The sequence below is a fragment of the Ranitomeya variabilis genome, chromosome 3 (genome assembly GCF_051348905.1).
Source record: "Ranitomeya variabilis isolate aRanVar5 chromosome 3, aRanVar5.hap1, whole genome shotgun sequence".
In the NCBI taxonomy this organism is placed as follows: Eukaryota; Metazoa; Chordata; class Amphibia; order Anura; family Dendrobatidae; genus Ranitomeya; species Ranitomeya variabilis.
In genome coordinates this window covers 79,038,419-79,052,711 of record NC_135234.1, presented here as the reverse complement: position 1 = coordinate 79,052,711, position 14,293 = coordinate 79,038,419, and the positions used below count along the sequence as shown (strand labels likewise).

Below are 14,293 nucleotides of genomic sequence, written 5' to 3'. Positions count from 1 at the left end.
GACGCACATGGTACGCCGACATCGTACAACTCACAGCAGACGCCCCCTGGCGTCTCCCCGACCGCCACGATCTTCTATCACAGGGGCCGTTCTACCACCAGAACTCAGGGGCTCTCAATTTGACGGCGTGGCCCTTGAGACCTGGGTTCTAACCCAGGCAGGGCTCTCGACAAATGTCATTGGAACCATGATCCGAGCACGGAAACCAGCCTCTGCCAAGATTTATTACCGTACCTGGAAAGCTTTCTTTACCTGGTGCGAATCTCGTGGCCAGATCCCACTCCCTTATTCCCTACCCAAAGTACTTGGTTTTCTTCAATCGGGTCTGGAGGCCAGGCTGTCATTGGGCTCGCTTAAGAGCCAGGTGTCAGCCCTCTCAGTGCTTTTCCAAAAGCGCATTGCTACCAAGCCGCAAGTAAGGACTTTCCTTCAGGGGGTTTCCCGATTGGTTCCCCCCTACAGACGACCACTAGAAACGTGGGACCTCAACCTGGTCCTGACAGCATTGCAGGAACCACCCTTCGAACCCCTTAAGGAGGTCCCGCTCCGCCTTCTTTCCCAGAAGGTGGTTTTCCTGGTGGCAATCACCTCGCTACGCAGGGTGTCTGAACTGACAGCACTCTCCTGCAGACGGCCTTTCCTGGCATTTCACCAGGACAAGGTAGTTCTTCGTACGGTCCCATCCTTCCTTCCGAAGGTTGTGTCCGACTTCCACCTCAATGAGGAAATTTCACTACCATCCCTTTGTCCGGTTCCGGTTCATAGAGTGGAGAAGGCTCTGCATACGCTGGACCTTGTCAGGGCTTTGCGTATATACGTGTCTAGGACTGCGTCCTTCCGGAGGTCTGATTCCCTTTTCCTCCTTCCGGAAGGTGGCCACAAGGGTATGCCAGCTTCCAAAGCTACTCATGCCAGGTGGATCAAATCTACCATACAAGAGGCATACCGCCTTAAGAATTCTCCTCTTCCAGCCGGTATTACGGCACACTCTACACGGGCGGTAGGGGCCTCCTGGGCCATTCGGCACCAGGCTTCGGCACAACAAGTGTGTAAGGCGGCCACTTGGACTAGCTTACACACGTTTACTAAACACTACAGGGTTCATACCCAGTCCTCAGCGGACGCGAGCCTGGGTAGACGTGTCCTGCAGGCGGCGGTGCCCTAAGTGTACGGGCCTGTCTGCACAATATTCGTCCATTGCTTCCCACCCAGGGACTGCTTTAGGACGTCCCATGGTCCTGTGTCCCCCAATGAGGCGACAGAGTAAAGGAGATTTTTGTGTACTCACCGTAAAATCTCTTTCTCTTAGCCTCTAATTGGGGGACACAGCTCCCACCCTGTTGCCCTTTCCGGGCTGTTGTAACTGTTGAGTTCTCATATTGTTTCTTGAGCTCGTACATAGTTGCCTTCTTATAGGCATAATTATGTTATTCATGTTACGTTCCTCCTACTGCTTTTGCACAAAACTGGAGAAGGCTGATGCCGTCCAGGGGTGTATACTGTGCAGGAGGAGCCACAGTTAATCTTTTTCAGATTATGCATAGTGTCGCCTCCTAGTGGACAGCAGCATAACACCCATGGTCCTGTGTCCCCCAATTAGAGGCTAAGAGAAAGATTTTACGGTGAGTACACAAAAATCTCCTTTTTTCAATTATGGAGTTTATTGTGGCTGTGTCTTTATTTATAATACAACTATAGGATTAGTAATGGATAGGTGTCTTATAGACGCCTCTCCATTACTAAGCCGTGGGCTTGTTGTCACCTGACAATACAAAGGTGACATCAACCCCACAAATATGAACCCCACTTGCCACCGCTACAGGGCAAGTGGGAAGAGCCAGGCAAAGCGCCACAATTGGCACATCTAATAGATGTGCCTTTTCTGGGCAGCTGTGGGCTGCTATTTTTAGGCTGGGGGGGCAATATCCATGGCCCCTTACCAACCTGAGAATACCAGCTCCCAGCTGTCTGCTTTGTCAAGGCTGGTTGTCAAAAATGGGGGGGACCCCACACCTTTTGTTTTTAACTATTTAAATAATGAAAAAATACGGCATAGGGACCCCTCTATTCTTGATAACTAGCCTTGCTGAAGCTGACAGCTGGAGGTTGCAGCCCCCATCTGTGAGTTTTGCCTCGCTGGTTCATAAAAATGCAGGGGAACCCACGCCGGGTTTTTTAAATTGTTTATTTATTTGGCGCAGGAGTGGCTGATGAATACTTCTATCCGCCGCTCCTGCTCTCGCTGTTATTAGCGGCAGCAGGTGTCGGATAATGCGAGCAGTAGTCCCATCAGCTGACACCAGTGACCGGAGGTAAGCTTTATACCTCTGATCACTGCTGAGCGCTCTCGCTGTCTTTTGACAGCGTGGAAACCGCGGCTCTCTGACCGGCGGGGATGATTTCCTGGTGAGGGCCGTGTTCGGTGTCCGTGCCCGAACAGTAGGTGTTCGGTGCGGGCGCCGAACTTTACAGTTTGGGTTCCCCCATCTCTAGTCTGAATATGGTACTTTCCGTACCCACTGTAGTATCGTGTGACGTATATACCATTTTAGATTACAGATGTGATTTCTAAGAAAACCAGAATTCTTGTTTGTGTCTTAAATAATCTTGTTTGCTTCTTACAGCAGAAGAAAGGACAAACACACGGCTTCTTCTAGGCTTGTGTCTGGATTCTTATGCACGTTACCTGCTAGCCAATTCACAGCTGTTACATGCCCAGACCATGTACGAGAGAGCCCTGCACATCTGTAGAGAGGAACAAGGAGAACTGCACCCACAGGTGATTGGAAAACCACCACCAAAAAGACCCTAGAGGCCCTGATATTAGTGGCTATGATTATTTACACTGTATGGTTGTGTGTATTTTACATACACAGCGTTTTATTAATATGGTATTTTCCCTTTTAGAGGAAATACTGCTGAATTATCCATAAAAAACACTTGATACATCCATCATGGACTATGGAAAAAAATCAAAATTTAATACAAAACCAAATAAGATTATTGGCTCAGTGATTAGCATTGTAGCGCTTGGCTCCTGAGTTAAAATCCCACCAAGGAAAACATTTTCCAGGCGTTTGTATGTTTTTATGGGTTTTGTTTAGATTCTCTGATTTTCTCATTTGTTTCATTGGGGGATCGCAGAACCATGGGATGGATAGTCTGCTGCCACCTAGAGGCTGACACTATTATTGTAATTAAATAAAAATGATTCCTCCCAAGGACATTATACTCTGCCTGCTGGAGCCAGGCTTCCTCATTTTAGTGTAGTGTTAGTTGGAGGTAAGGCCTGGCTCCGACCTGCCTTAGTTTAGGAGCTAACAACTTTGTTACCCAGAAACATCCATCTGAAAAACAAAGTGTAATTGTGCGCTCTGTTTCATCCACGTAGCGACGGAGAGTACAGGCTGTAATTGTTCTGTCCTTATCCTCTCGCGTCGGCGTGGCCAAACCAACATACCTTGACACAGTCAATGCAGGTACTGGTGTGAAGGTCCGTAAGCCAACTAGCTCTTGCCGCTGCTGCACATGGCCGCGTGCATAGAGCAGAAAATTAGGGGATCCGGAGATTCAGGACAGGTAAGTATATCCCTGTCGTAAGCCCGTTTCCCACCTCCCTTCCACCATCTCCATTAGGGTCCTAGGTTGGTGGTTGCCAGGAGTTGTGCAGGGGGCAGGTGCTGCTCCTGGGTGTTTTACTCATCCCGCTGGTACCTTGGTCTTAGTAGATCAGAGTTGGACTGGCGGTGGATGGGAGTGTGCCATCGCAGCGGCGGCTGGATTCCAGTAGCTGGCGGGGATGTGGTCTTGATGTGTGGCATGACCGTGGGAGCACTTGGCCATTTTGTTGGCAGGAGAATTAGGGCAATCACTGTGCTGGATGTTTCCCACTAATCGGCGGCCACTTATCTCGCGGCCTATCAGCAGCAGGGTCCCAGCACACCGGGTTCCCGCCTATGGCTCCGCCCCTTCCTCTTCTGTGGCGGTACTATTAAATGGTGTGGGGCACACAACCACCTTGGCGGCTTCCTCCTGGTGGGATAGCAAACTCACGGGACACAGATTTCTGCATTGTGGATATGGTAGGCTGTTGGCTACTGGGGGCTGATTCTAGGCAGTTTTTGTATCACTGGTTAGTGGAGTGTTTCATTTTTTTTTCTTTGTCTTTTCTCTATCACTGATATCTGAGTCTAGAGAGGACTGTGCACGTCCATTAGTGCCGTCTGCACTTGTCACTTATGCTTGTGTGACATGTAATAGTAAGTTTTGCACCCGTCTGTCTGTGGTCTATTGTGCCGCCTGTCCCCCTCCTGCGTCCTTGCTGGTAGCCACACAAGGGACCTCTATGACAACTAAGGAGAATGTGGCCCCTCCTGCCTGGACTTATGGTTTAGCCCAATCTGTAGCCAAACTAACCAGGGTGTCCAGGACGTTACTGTTGTGGTATGATTTCCAGTGACCACTCCGCCCTGGGAGCTCAGATCACCGCTGTGAGTGGGTCGGATTCTCCAGCCATCCCGTACTAATATGGCCGGTAACGAAAGCGGTCCAAGCGGCTGTGGGATTCTACCTCGTCCCAGTCACCTTCACAGGGGAGGCGCCCAGATTCCTTTCCCCTTCCCAGCTCCCCTCAGCACTCAGTCCAGTTCCATATCTCGCTTATTCAACCCCTTTACTCCGCAGCCCATTTTCGTTTTTTCCTCCTCTTTTTTTTTTTTTCCCCACAGCCATAACTTTTCATTTTTTTTGTCCACATAGACATATGAGGGCTTGTTTTTCACGGGACAAGTTGTACTTTTGAATAACACCATTCATTTTACCACAGAGTGTACTCGAAAACGAGTTAAAAAAAAAAATTCCAAGTGCGGTGAAAATTGTGACATTGTTTTTTGGGATAAGTCTTTACGGTGTACATTTTGTGGTGAAAATGACCATGCAATATGATTCTCCTGATCAATACGATTACACTGATACCCCACATGTCGGTTTTTTTAATTCTTTTAGTTGGGAAAAAAACCTGAAGTTTGCAAAAGAAAAAAAAATTGGAGTTGTCGCCATTTTTCGAGACCTGTAACATTTTTATTTCTTTCCCCACATTGGGGGACACCGGACCGTGGGTGTAAGCTGCTGCCACTAGGAGGCTGACACTAAGTGATACAAAAAGAAGTTAGCTCCTCTTCTGCAGTATACACCGCCCACTGGCTCCAGACAGAACCAGTTCATGCTTAGTGTCCGTAGGAGGCACACTGGGGTCTGCTATTAAGGCCATACCTTTTTTATTTTATTTTTCAACCTTTTTACTTTTTAAACCTTTTTCCACGATGAAGACTGGGGTGACTGACCCTTTCAAGGGGCCGATCTCCCCCAACCAACAACAGGCGAACACGGCGAGTGTCGCCTCCCCGTATCCTCTCCTGAGACGTGGGATGCCATGCCTGAGCTATACTAGGGGCGACGGTTCCCTTCAGCACGCCGATCTCCCCGCACCAGCAACACACGGGAACATGGAGTGTCGCCTCCATGTACCCACTTCTGAGCCAGGCTACAGCCGGACACAGCCCTGTGAAATCCTAGGGGAGTGAACTCTTAGGATACACAGAGGCCCCTATGGCGTCCGTGCTGCACCACCACTGATTGAACAGCGGTTCTGCAAGGAGCTGGACGGTCCCTCTCCACCTCCCCTCTAAAAGGTGATGGTGGATGGAGGGTTCCTGCATCGTCTTCAACCCTCACCTGCAAGCAGAGTGCCGACTCTGCCTTCCCTCCAGCTCCGGTGGTAAGTTTGGAATCCCGGGGGGCTCCTACAGCGCGATCCTTGGGATCTTTTTTCCGACCGGGCATTTTTCCCCAGCGGGGATAGTCAGGGGGGCCCTACAGCCCTCGCGGCCCTTTTTTCCAGTCGGGTGCCATGTAATTTAGTTCCCGGCTTCGGCCCGCGCTAGGCCGCAAGCCGGTAACTCCGCCGTGCTCCTGTGTCGGTGGCGCCGAAAAATTTAGTCCCCGGCTTGCAGCCTGCAGTAGGCCGCAAGCTGGTAACTGATCCAGCTGGTGCCGAAAAATGTAACACCCGGCTTGTGGCCGTCTGTAGGCCGCAACCCAGAGGCGCCGCCCACGCGATGACGCGTTTCGGCGGCCCCTCCCACAATCTTGCAGCTTCTCGTTTAGGACTTTTGTATTCTCGGGGGCCATCGTCCTGCCCCCTCTTCCACTTCCGGATCCGTACACCCGGAATCGCCCCCCCTTTTACCTGCAGATCCTGCTTTGAGAGCTAATCTGCAGGCGACGGGCTGGAACTGGCCCACAGGATCAGAGCCCAGTTCTGGGACGCTTCTGCTCAGGGTAAGGGTCCTTAAGATGATTGTGATGCCGCAGATACTGTACGTGCTACATAACTCTCCTATTTGGCTCCCATTGTGGAAACAGAAACACATGGGCTATTTGCACAGTGAACATGTCTGTAGGAACAAAAGCTGTTCCATTCAGCGTGTCCACGTGGACATTTCCTCTCTGAACCCTGCTCATAGGCTACTTTCACACTAGCGACGTTTGTAATATGTCGCAATGCGTCGTTTATGAGACAAAAACGCATCCTGCAAAGTTGTCTGCAGGATGCGTTTTTTACCCATACTTTCATTAGCGACGTATGGCCACACGTCGCAACCGTTGTGTTTTAGCGGACCGTCGGCACAAAAAACAGTTACATGTAACGTTTTTTTGCCCGTCGTGTCCGCCATTTTCGACCGCGCATGCGCTGCCGAAACTCCACCCCCTCCTCCCCGGACATTACAATGGGGCAGCGGAAGCGTCGTAAGACTGCTTCCGCTGCCCATGTCGGGCATTACTTTCACAACGCACGTCGGGCCGACGCTAGTGTGAAAGAAGCCATACAGGTAATATACAGATGATCAGGTTTTTAAATACATCAGATAGGGATTGCATTCATCAGTTAGGACTGCTCTATAAGGGTATACCTTGACGTTTGGTGGAGCAGCTTAGTATACATTTTTTGCAAAAAAAACGTATCAACCAAATACCCTGTTTTTTACATCTTTTTACTAGCACTTGTGGATTACTGTGATTTTTCTGCAACGCAGTGTTTTTGGTTTTACTGTGCTCTTTTGTGTCTTAATGTTTTTTGGCTCCCATTGTGTAGGTTCCGCAGGATAAAATCACTATTCGGTGAGTTAGTGTGTTGTAGGAAGAGTCTGAGAATCAAACAGGAAATATTGCAGAGTCCGAAGGAAGAGGGGGGGGTCTTTCTCTCCCTAATCCCTGGATATATTTCTTGTCCGCACAATGCCAGCTTCTCAAGTTATGGGGGGGACATGTTGGGTAACGGACAGGCACCTAGTAGTGTGGAGCATCTAATTAAAACCTGGCCTTTGAGTAAGGGTCTAGAGGTGGGACTTTTCAAAAAATGTGGGTCTCAGTACCATATCATAAATTTAATTCACAAGGTATGTCAGAAAATTAAACAGATTAGGGGGGTAACACATTTCACAGAATTTCGTCTATTTGGGATAATATCTATTTTCAGGAGTTCAATAATATGGAGGGATTGGGTGAGTGGAAGGAATGGGCATGGGGTTGAAAGGTCAGTTAATTTACAGGGGGAACCTCAAGGCATATAGTGTTGCAGGAGGAATTTCAGTTCCCAAGGCTGAATATCTTTCAATACAGATGGGTTCAACATGCATTCCAGGCACAAAGAAGAAGAGGGCCTATAGAGGTGCAGACGGATCTCATGCTAGATTTTATACTTAAAAATAGTGGAACGAAGGGGGCAATATCGGAAGTATATGGAGATCTGTTGCACACCTTTTTGGGAGGGCACCCTGTCAAGGCCAGAAGGAAGTGGGAGGCTGATCTGGGTGAGATGATGATAGGTGGGAGTCTATTCTAGAGTATGTACCCAAGATATCTATGAGCGAGCCTGGGAGATTGTCACAGTTGTACGTGATTCACAGGGTGTATAGAACACCTGATGTGCTATTTAAAGCTGGGCTGAAGTCCAACTCTGATGGCCCTAGATGTTCACAATCGCAGGCGCACATATTACATATCCTTTTGCTTTGTCCCAGATTGTCCTCCTATTGGATTGTACTCTTGAACGGCATTGGAGTGGTATATGGGTGCGTTGTCCGTAGGGACCCGTTGATATGTATATTAGGGTATGTGGAGGAAATATTAACTGACAACACGACTAAAATTGCAATTGCAAGATTATTGTTTATTGCTAGGAAACTGATTGCAAAATATTGGATTAGAGAGGAGCCTCCATCCAGACGTGATTTCATTACTCAAACGACTCATATAATTCAACTTGAGAAAAGTATATACACTAAGAGAAACAGGCTGGAATTCTTCCATAAATTATGGCAGCCATGGCTGGATGGGATTAATTAATGTTTTACCAGTATATTAAAGAGTACAACTTATGGTAAACTCTGTTTAATATTGTCAACTATGGACAAATTATTGTTTGCTCCTGATTTGGTCTCCATGGGGGGCGGGGGTTAATCTATTGTAAAACACAAAATGAGTATTGACGTGATTTGTTGTAAATCTTTTTATGGTTAATAAAAATGTATCTGATAAAAAAAAACCAAAAAACCCATCTCTAAGCATTATTAGGGTACGTGCACGCAACGTCTTTTAGATGCCGGCATACCCACTGAGTGTTTGAGGAGGAAGACACTTCAGAAAACCAATGGCAGTATTGTTGCAGTTGCGGGAACTCGAACATATTATTGGAGCAAGCCGAAAACACTCGGTTAGCACCCGAGCATGATCAGATAACACCTTATCCAAGCACATTCACTTATCACTAGTTACAGGGCATTTCTGTATAATGTCTGCCTGTTGTACTCTTCTCACCATCGTTCTGTGTTTCTCTCTTGCAGACTGTGACTTTACTCAGCGACCTGGCGACAGTGCTGGAAGCTCAGGGCCGCTTTGGTGAAGCTTATACCTATGTAAAACAAGCACTTGATGCAGCACAACAGACTGAGCACCCCAATCAGCATGTTATACTTGGCAACATGGCAATGATCCTCTTACATCAAGGTATGTATTACAATGCAAACAACACTCTGATGAAAAATGGGGCGTGCAATGCCTGGAAGAAAACTCTGCCTCCGATCTTCATTAGCGGACCAGCCTCCTTCCATTAGGGTCACAGTGCTCTGCGATGTGTAGTGGTGGCCCCCCGCGCCTGTGGTCCCAGGGGGTGACAGATTCCCTTTAATAGAAGTTGAACACATCAGATAATGCTATAATTATTTTTAAATACATGTGTAAAAATTAAAATGAGCAAGATCTGTAATTCTGGAAACTATTTTTCCAAACACTGAAATATATTTTGCATCTGTGCTCCATCCATGATGAGAACCCACCCAAAATGAAAACAAAATAATACTTTTTTGGAAGGTAAATCTTGACTGACTCTCCATATTCTATACATATACAGTACAGACCAAAAGTTTGCACACACCTTCTCATTTAAAGATTTTTCTGTATTTTCATGACTATGAAAATTGTACATTCACACTGAAGGCATCAAAACTATGAATTAACACATGTGGAATTATATACTTAAAGTGTGAAACAACTGATGTTATGTCTTATATTCTAGGAACTTCAAAGTAGCCACCTTTTGCTTTGATGACTGCTTTGCACACTCTTGGCATTCTCTTGATGAGCTTCAAGAGGTAGTCATCGGGAATGGTTTTCACTTCACAGGTGTGCCCTGTCAGGTTTAATAAGTGGGATTTCTTGCCTTATAAATGGGGTTGGGACCATCAGTTGTGTTGTGCAGAAGTCTGGTGGATACACAGCTGATAGTCCTACTGAATAGACTGTTAGAATTTGGATTATGGCAAGAAAAAAGCAGCTAAGTAAGGAAAAACGAGTGACCATCATTACTTTAAGAAATGAAGGTCAGTCAGTCTGAAAAATTGGGAAAACTTTGAAAGTGTCCCCAAGTGCAGTGGCAAAAACCATCAAGCGCTACAAAGAAACTGGCTCACATGAGGACCGCCCCAGGAAAGGAAGACCAAGAGTCGCCTCTGCTTCTGACAATAAGTTTATCCGAGTCCCCAGCCTCAGAAATCGCAGGTTAACAGCAGCTCAGATTAGAGACCAGGTCAATGCCACACAGAGTTCTAGCAGCAGACACATCTCTACACTGTTGGGGATTTATTCAAAATTGAAGGCATACTGAACCAGCATGGCTACCACAGCATCTTGCAGTGGCATGCTATTCCATCCGGTTTGCATTTAGTTGGACCATCATTTATTTTTCAACAGGACAATGACCCCAAATACACCTCCAGGCTGTGTAAGGGCTATTTGACCAAGAAGGAGAGTGATGGGGTGCTACACCAGATGACCTGGCCTCCACAGTCACCAGACCTGAACCCAATCGAGATGGTTTGGGGTGAGCTGGACCGCAGAGTGAAGGCAAAAGGGCCAACAAGAGCTAAGCATCTCTGGGAACTCCTTCAAGATTGTTGAAAGACCATTCCCGGTGACTACCTCTTGAAGCTCATCAAGAGAATGCCAAGCGTGTGCAAAGCAGTCATCAAAGCAAAAGGTGGCTACTTTGAAGAACCTAGAATATAAGACATAATTTCAGTTGTTTCACATGTGCCACGCCAGAGGCAACGGGAGATTAGGGAGGTTAATAAGTGGCTCAAGAATTGGTGTAGGAAGGAGGGGTTTGGGTTCCTGCAGAACCGGGCCGACTTCTCAGTTGGCTACAGGTTCTACGCTAGGGACGGGCTGCACCTCAATGGGGAAGGGGCAGCTGTGCTGGGGGAGAAAATGGCTAGAAGGTTGGAGGAGTGTTTAAACTAGGAAATGGGGGGGAGGGTATTCATTTTATAGGAGGGGAAGATAGTGCAGATAGAGACCTGGGCACAAATAAGGAAGTTGGGGGTGGGGTTAGAGTGCAGAGAGATACATAAAGTGCATGTATACTAATGCCAGAAGCCTCGCCAACAAAATGGACGAATTAGAATTAATGTTGTTGGAACATAATTATGACATGGTGGGGATATCTGAAACATGGCTGGATGAGAGCCATGACTGTGCTGTTAACTTGCAGGGCTATAGCCTTTTCAGAAATGACCGTACAGATAAGCGAGGGGGTGGGGTGTGTCTGTTTGTAAAATCATCCTTAAAACCCATCCTGCGTGATAATATAGGTGAATCTAATGAAAATGTAGAGACCCTGTGGGTGGAGATAAGGGGAGGGGGAAAAAATAATAAATTACTGATAGGGGTTTGTTATAAATCCAAAAATAATGGAAGCAACGGAGAATATCCTCATAAAGCAAATAGATGAAGCTGCGACTCGAGGAGAAGTCATTATTATGGGGGACTTCAACTACCCTGAAATAGATTGGGGAACAGAAACCTGCAGTAATCGGTTTTTGACAACTATGAGAGACAATTGCCTTTCACAACTGGTTCAGGACCCAACAAGAAAGGGGGCACTGCTAGACCTAATATTAACCAACAGACCAGACCGCATATCAAATATAAGGGTTGGGGGTCACTTGGGGAATAGTGATCACAAAATAATAAGTTTTCGTGTATCCTTTAATAAGATGTGTAGTAGAGGGGTGACAAGGACACTAAACTTCAGGAGGGCAAATTTCCAACGGATGAGAGAGGATCTTGGTGCAATTAACTGGGACGATATCCCGAGACATAAAAATACACAAAGAAAATGGGAGACGTTTATTAGCATCCTGGATAGGACCTGTGCACAGTATATACCGTATGGGAATAAACATACTAGAAATAGGAGGAAACCAATATGGCTAAATAGAGCTGTAAGGGGCGCAATAAATGACAAAAAGAAAGCATTTAGAGAATTAAAGGAAGTAGGTAGTGATGAGGCATTAAATAAATACAGAAAATTAAATAAATTCTGTAAAAAGCAAATCAAGGCAGCAAAGATTGAGACAGAGAGACTCATTGCCAATCCCAAAATATTCTTTAACTACGTAAATAGTAAGAAACTAAAAAATGATAGTGTTGGCCCCCCTTAAAAATAGTCTGGGTGAAATGGTGGATGAGGATGAGGAAAAAGCCAATATGCTAAATGACTTTTTTTCATCAGTATTTACACAAGAAAATCCCATGGCAGACAATATGATCAGTGATAACAAAAATTCCCCATTAAGTGTCACCTGCTTAACCCAGCAGGAAGTACGGCGGCGTCTAAAAATCACTAAAATTGACAAATCTCCGGGCCCGGATGGGATACACCCCCGAGTACTGCAGGAACTAAGTACAGTCATTGATAGACCATTATTTTTAATCTTTAAAGACTCCATAATAACAGGGTCTGTACCACAGGACTGGCGTATAGCAAATGTGGTGCCAATATTCAAAAAGGGGACAAAAACTGAACTCAGTAATTATAGGCCAGTAAGCTTAACCTCTACTGTGGGTAAAATCCTGGAGGGCATTCTAAGGGATGCTATACTGGAGTATCTGAAGAGGAATAACCTCATGACCCAGTATCAGCACGGGTTTACTAGGGACCGTTCATGTCAGACTAATCTGATCAGCTTCTATGAAGAGGTAAGTTCCGGACTGGACCAAGGGAGCCCAGTGGATGTAGTGTATATGGACTTTTCAAAAGCTTTTGATACGGTGCCACACAAAAGGTTGTTACATAAAATGAGAATAATAGAATAATGGGGATAGGGGAAAATATGTGTAAGTGGGTTGAGAGCTGGCTCAGAGATAGGAAACAAAGGGTGGTTATTAATGGAGCACACTCGGACTGGGTCGCGGTTAGCAGTGGGGTACCACAGGGGTCAGTATTGGGCCCTCTTCTTTTTAACATATTTATTAATGACCTTGTAGGGGGGCATACAGAGCAGAATTTCAATATTTCCAGATGACACTAAACTCTGCAGGGTAATCAATAGAGGAGGACAATTTTATATTAAAAGATGATTTATGTAAACTAGAAGCTTGGGCTGATAAATGACAAATGAGCTTTAATGGGGATAAATGTACGGTCATGCACTTGGGTAGAAGTAATAAGATGTATAACTATGTGCTTAATTCTAAAACTCTGGGCAAAACCGTCAATGAAAAAGACCTGGGTGTATGGGTGGATGACAAACTCATATTCAGTGGCCAGTGTCAGGCAGCTGCTACAAAGGCAAATAAAATAATGGGATGCATTAAAAGAGGAATAGATGCTCATGAGGAGAACATAATTTTACCTCTATACAAGTCACTAGTTCGACCACACTTAGAATACTGTGCACAGTTCTGGTCTCCAGTGTATAAGAAAGACATAGCTGAACTGGAGCGGGTGCAGAGAAGAGCGACAAAGGTTATTAGAGGACTGGGGGGTCTGCAATACCAAGATAGGTTATTACACTTGGGGCTGTTTAGTTTGGAAAAACGAAAGCGAAATCTTATTTTAATGTATAAGTATATGAGGGGACAGTACAAAGACCTTTCTGATGATCTTTTTAATCATAGACCTGAGACAGGGACAAGGGGGCATCCTCTACGTCTGGAGGAAAAAAGGTTTAAGCATAATAACAGACGCGGATTCTTTACTGTAAGAGCAGTGAGACTATGGAACTCTCTGCCGTATGATGTTGTAATGAGCGATTAATTACTTAAATTTAAGAGGGGACTGGATGCCTTTCTAGAAAAGTACAATGTTACAGGGTATATATATTAGATTCCTTGTGAGGGTGTTGATCCAGGGAACTAGTCTGATTGCCGTATGTGGAGTCGGGAAGGAATTTTTTTCCCTAATGTGGAGCTTACTCTTTGCCACATGTTTTTTTTTTGCCTTCCTCTGTATCAACATGTTAGGGCATGTTAGGTTAGGCTATGGGTTGAACTAGATGGACTTAAAGTCTTCCTTCAACCTTAATAACTATACTTATTTGTTAAGTATATAATTCCACATGTGTTAATTCATAGTTTTGATGCCTTCATTGTGAATGTACAATTTTCATAGTCATGAAAATACAGAAAATCTATAAATGAGGTGTGTCCAAACTTTTGGTCTGTACTGTACTAGCATGTAATATTGGTACCTTTTCATGCATGGTTCCTCTGTTATTCCTCTTGTAAATGTTTGAAAAAAAATTGAGAACTGAGTGTCAAAATTTCTCATATCAAAATGATTAAGAATAAAAGTGTTTTTTAAATGGAATATGTCATCAAAATGTTTTGAATTGTATTTACCGTATATACTCGAGTATAAGCCGACCAGAGTATAAGCCGACCCCCCTAATTT

The 14,293-nt window shown here is 45.6% G+C and overlaps 1 protein-coding gene across 2 annotated transcripts in view; it reads left to right on the top strand.

Moving 5' to 3' along the window:
• Positions 1-14,293, top strand: part of TTC19 (tetratricopeptide repeat domain 19) — a 60,586-nt gene that overhangs the window by 16,101 nt on the left and 30,192 nt on the right. For both annotated transcript variants that reach the window (XM_077294241.1, XM_077294242.1), the window contains exons 8-9: positions 2,625-2,779; positions 8,904-9,066. In XM_077294241.1, the coding sequence (XP_077150356.1) occupies positions 2,625-2,779; positions 8,904-9,066 (318 nt within the window). The remainder of the gene's footprint in view (positions 1-2,624; positions 2,780-8,903; positions 9,067-14,293) is intronic.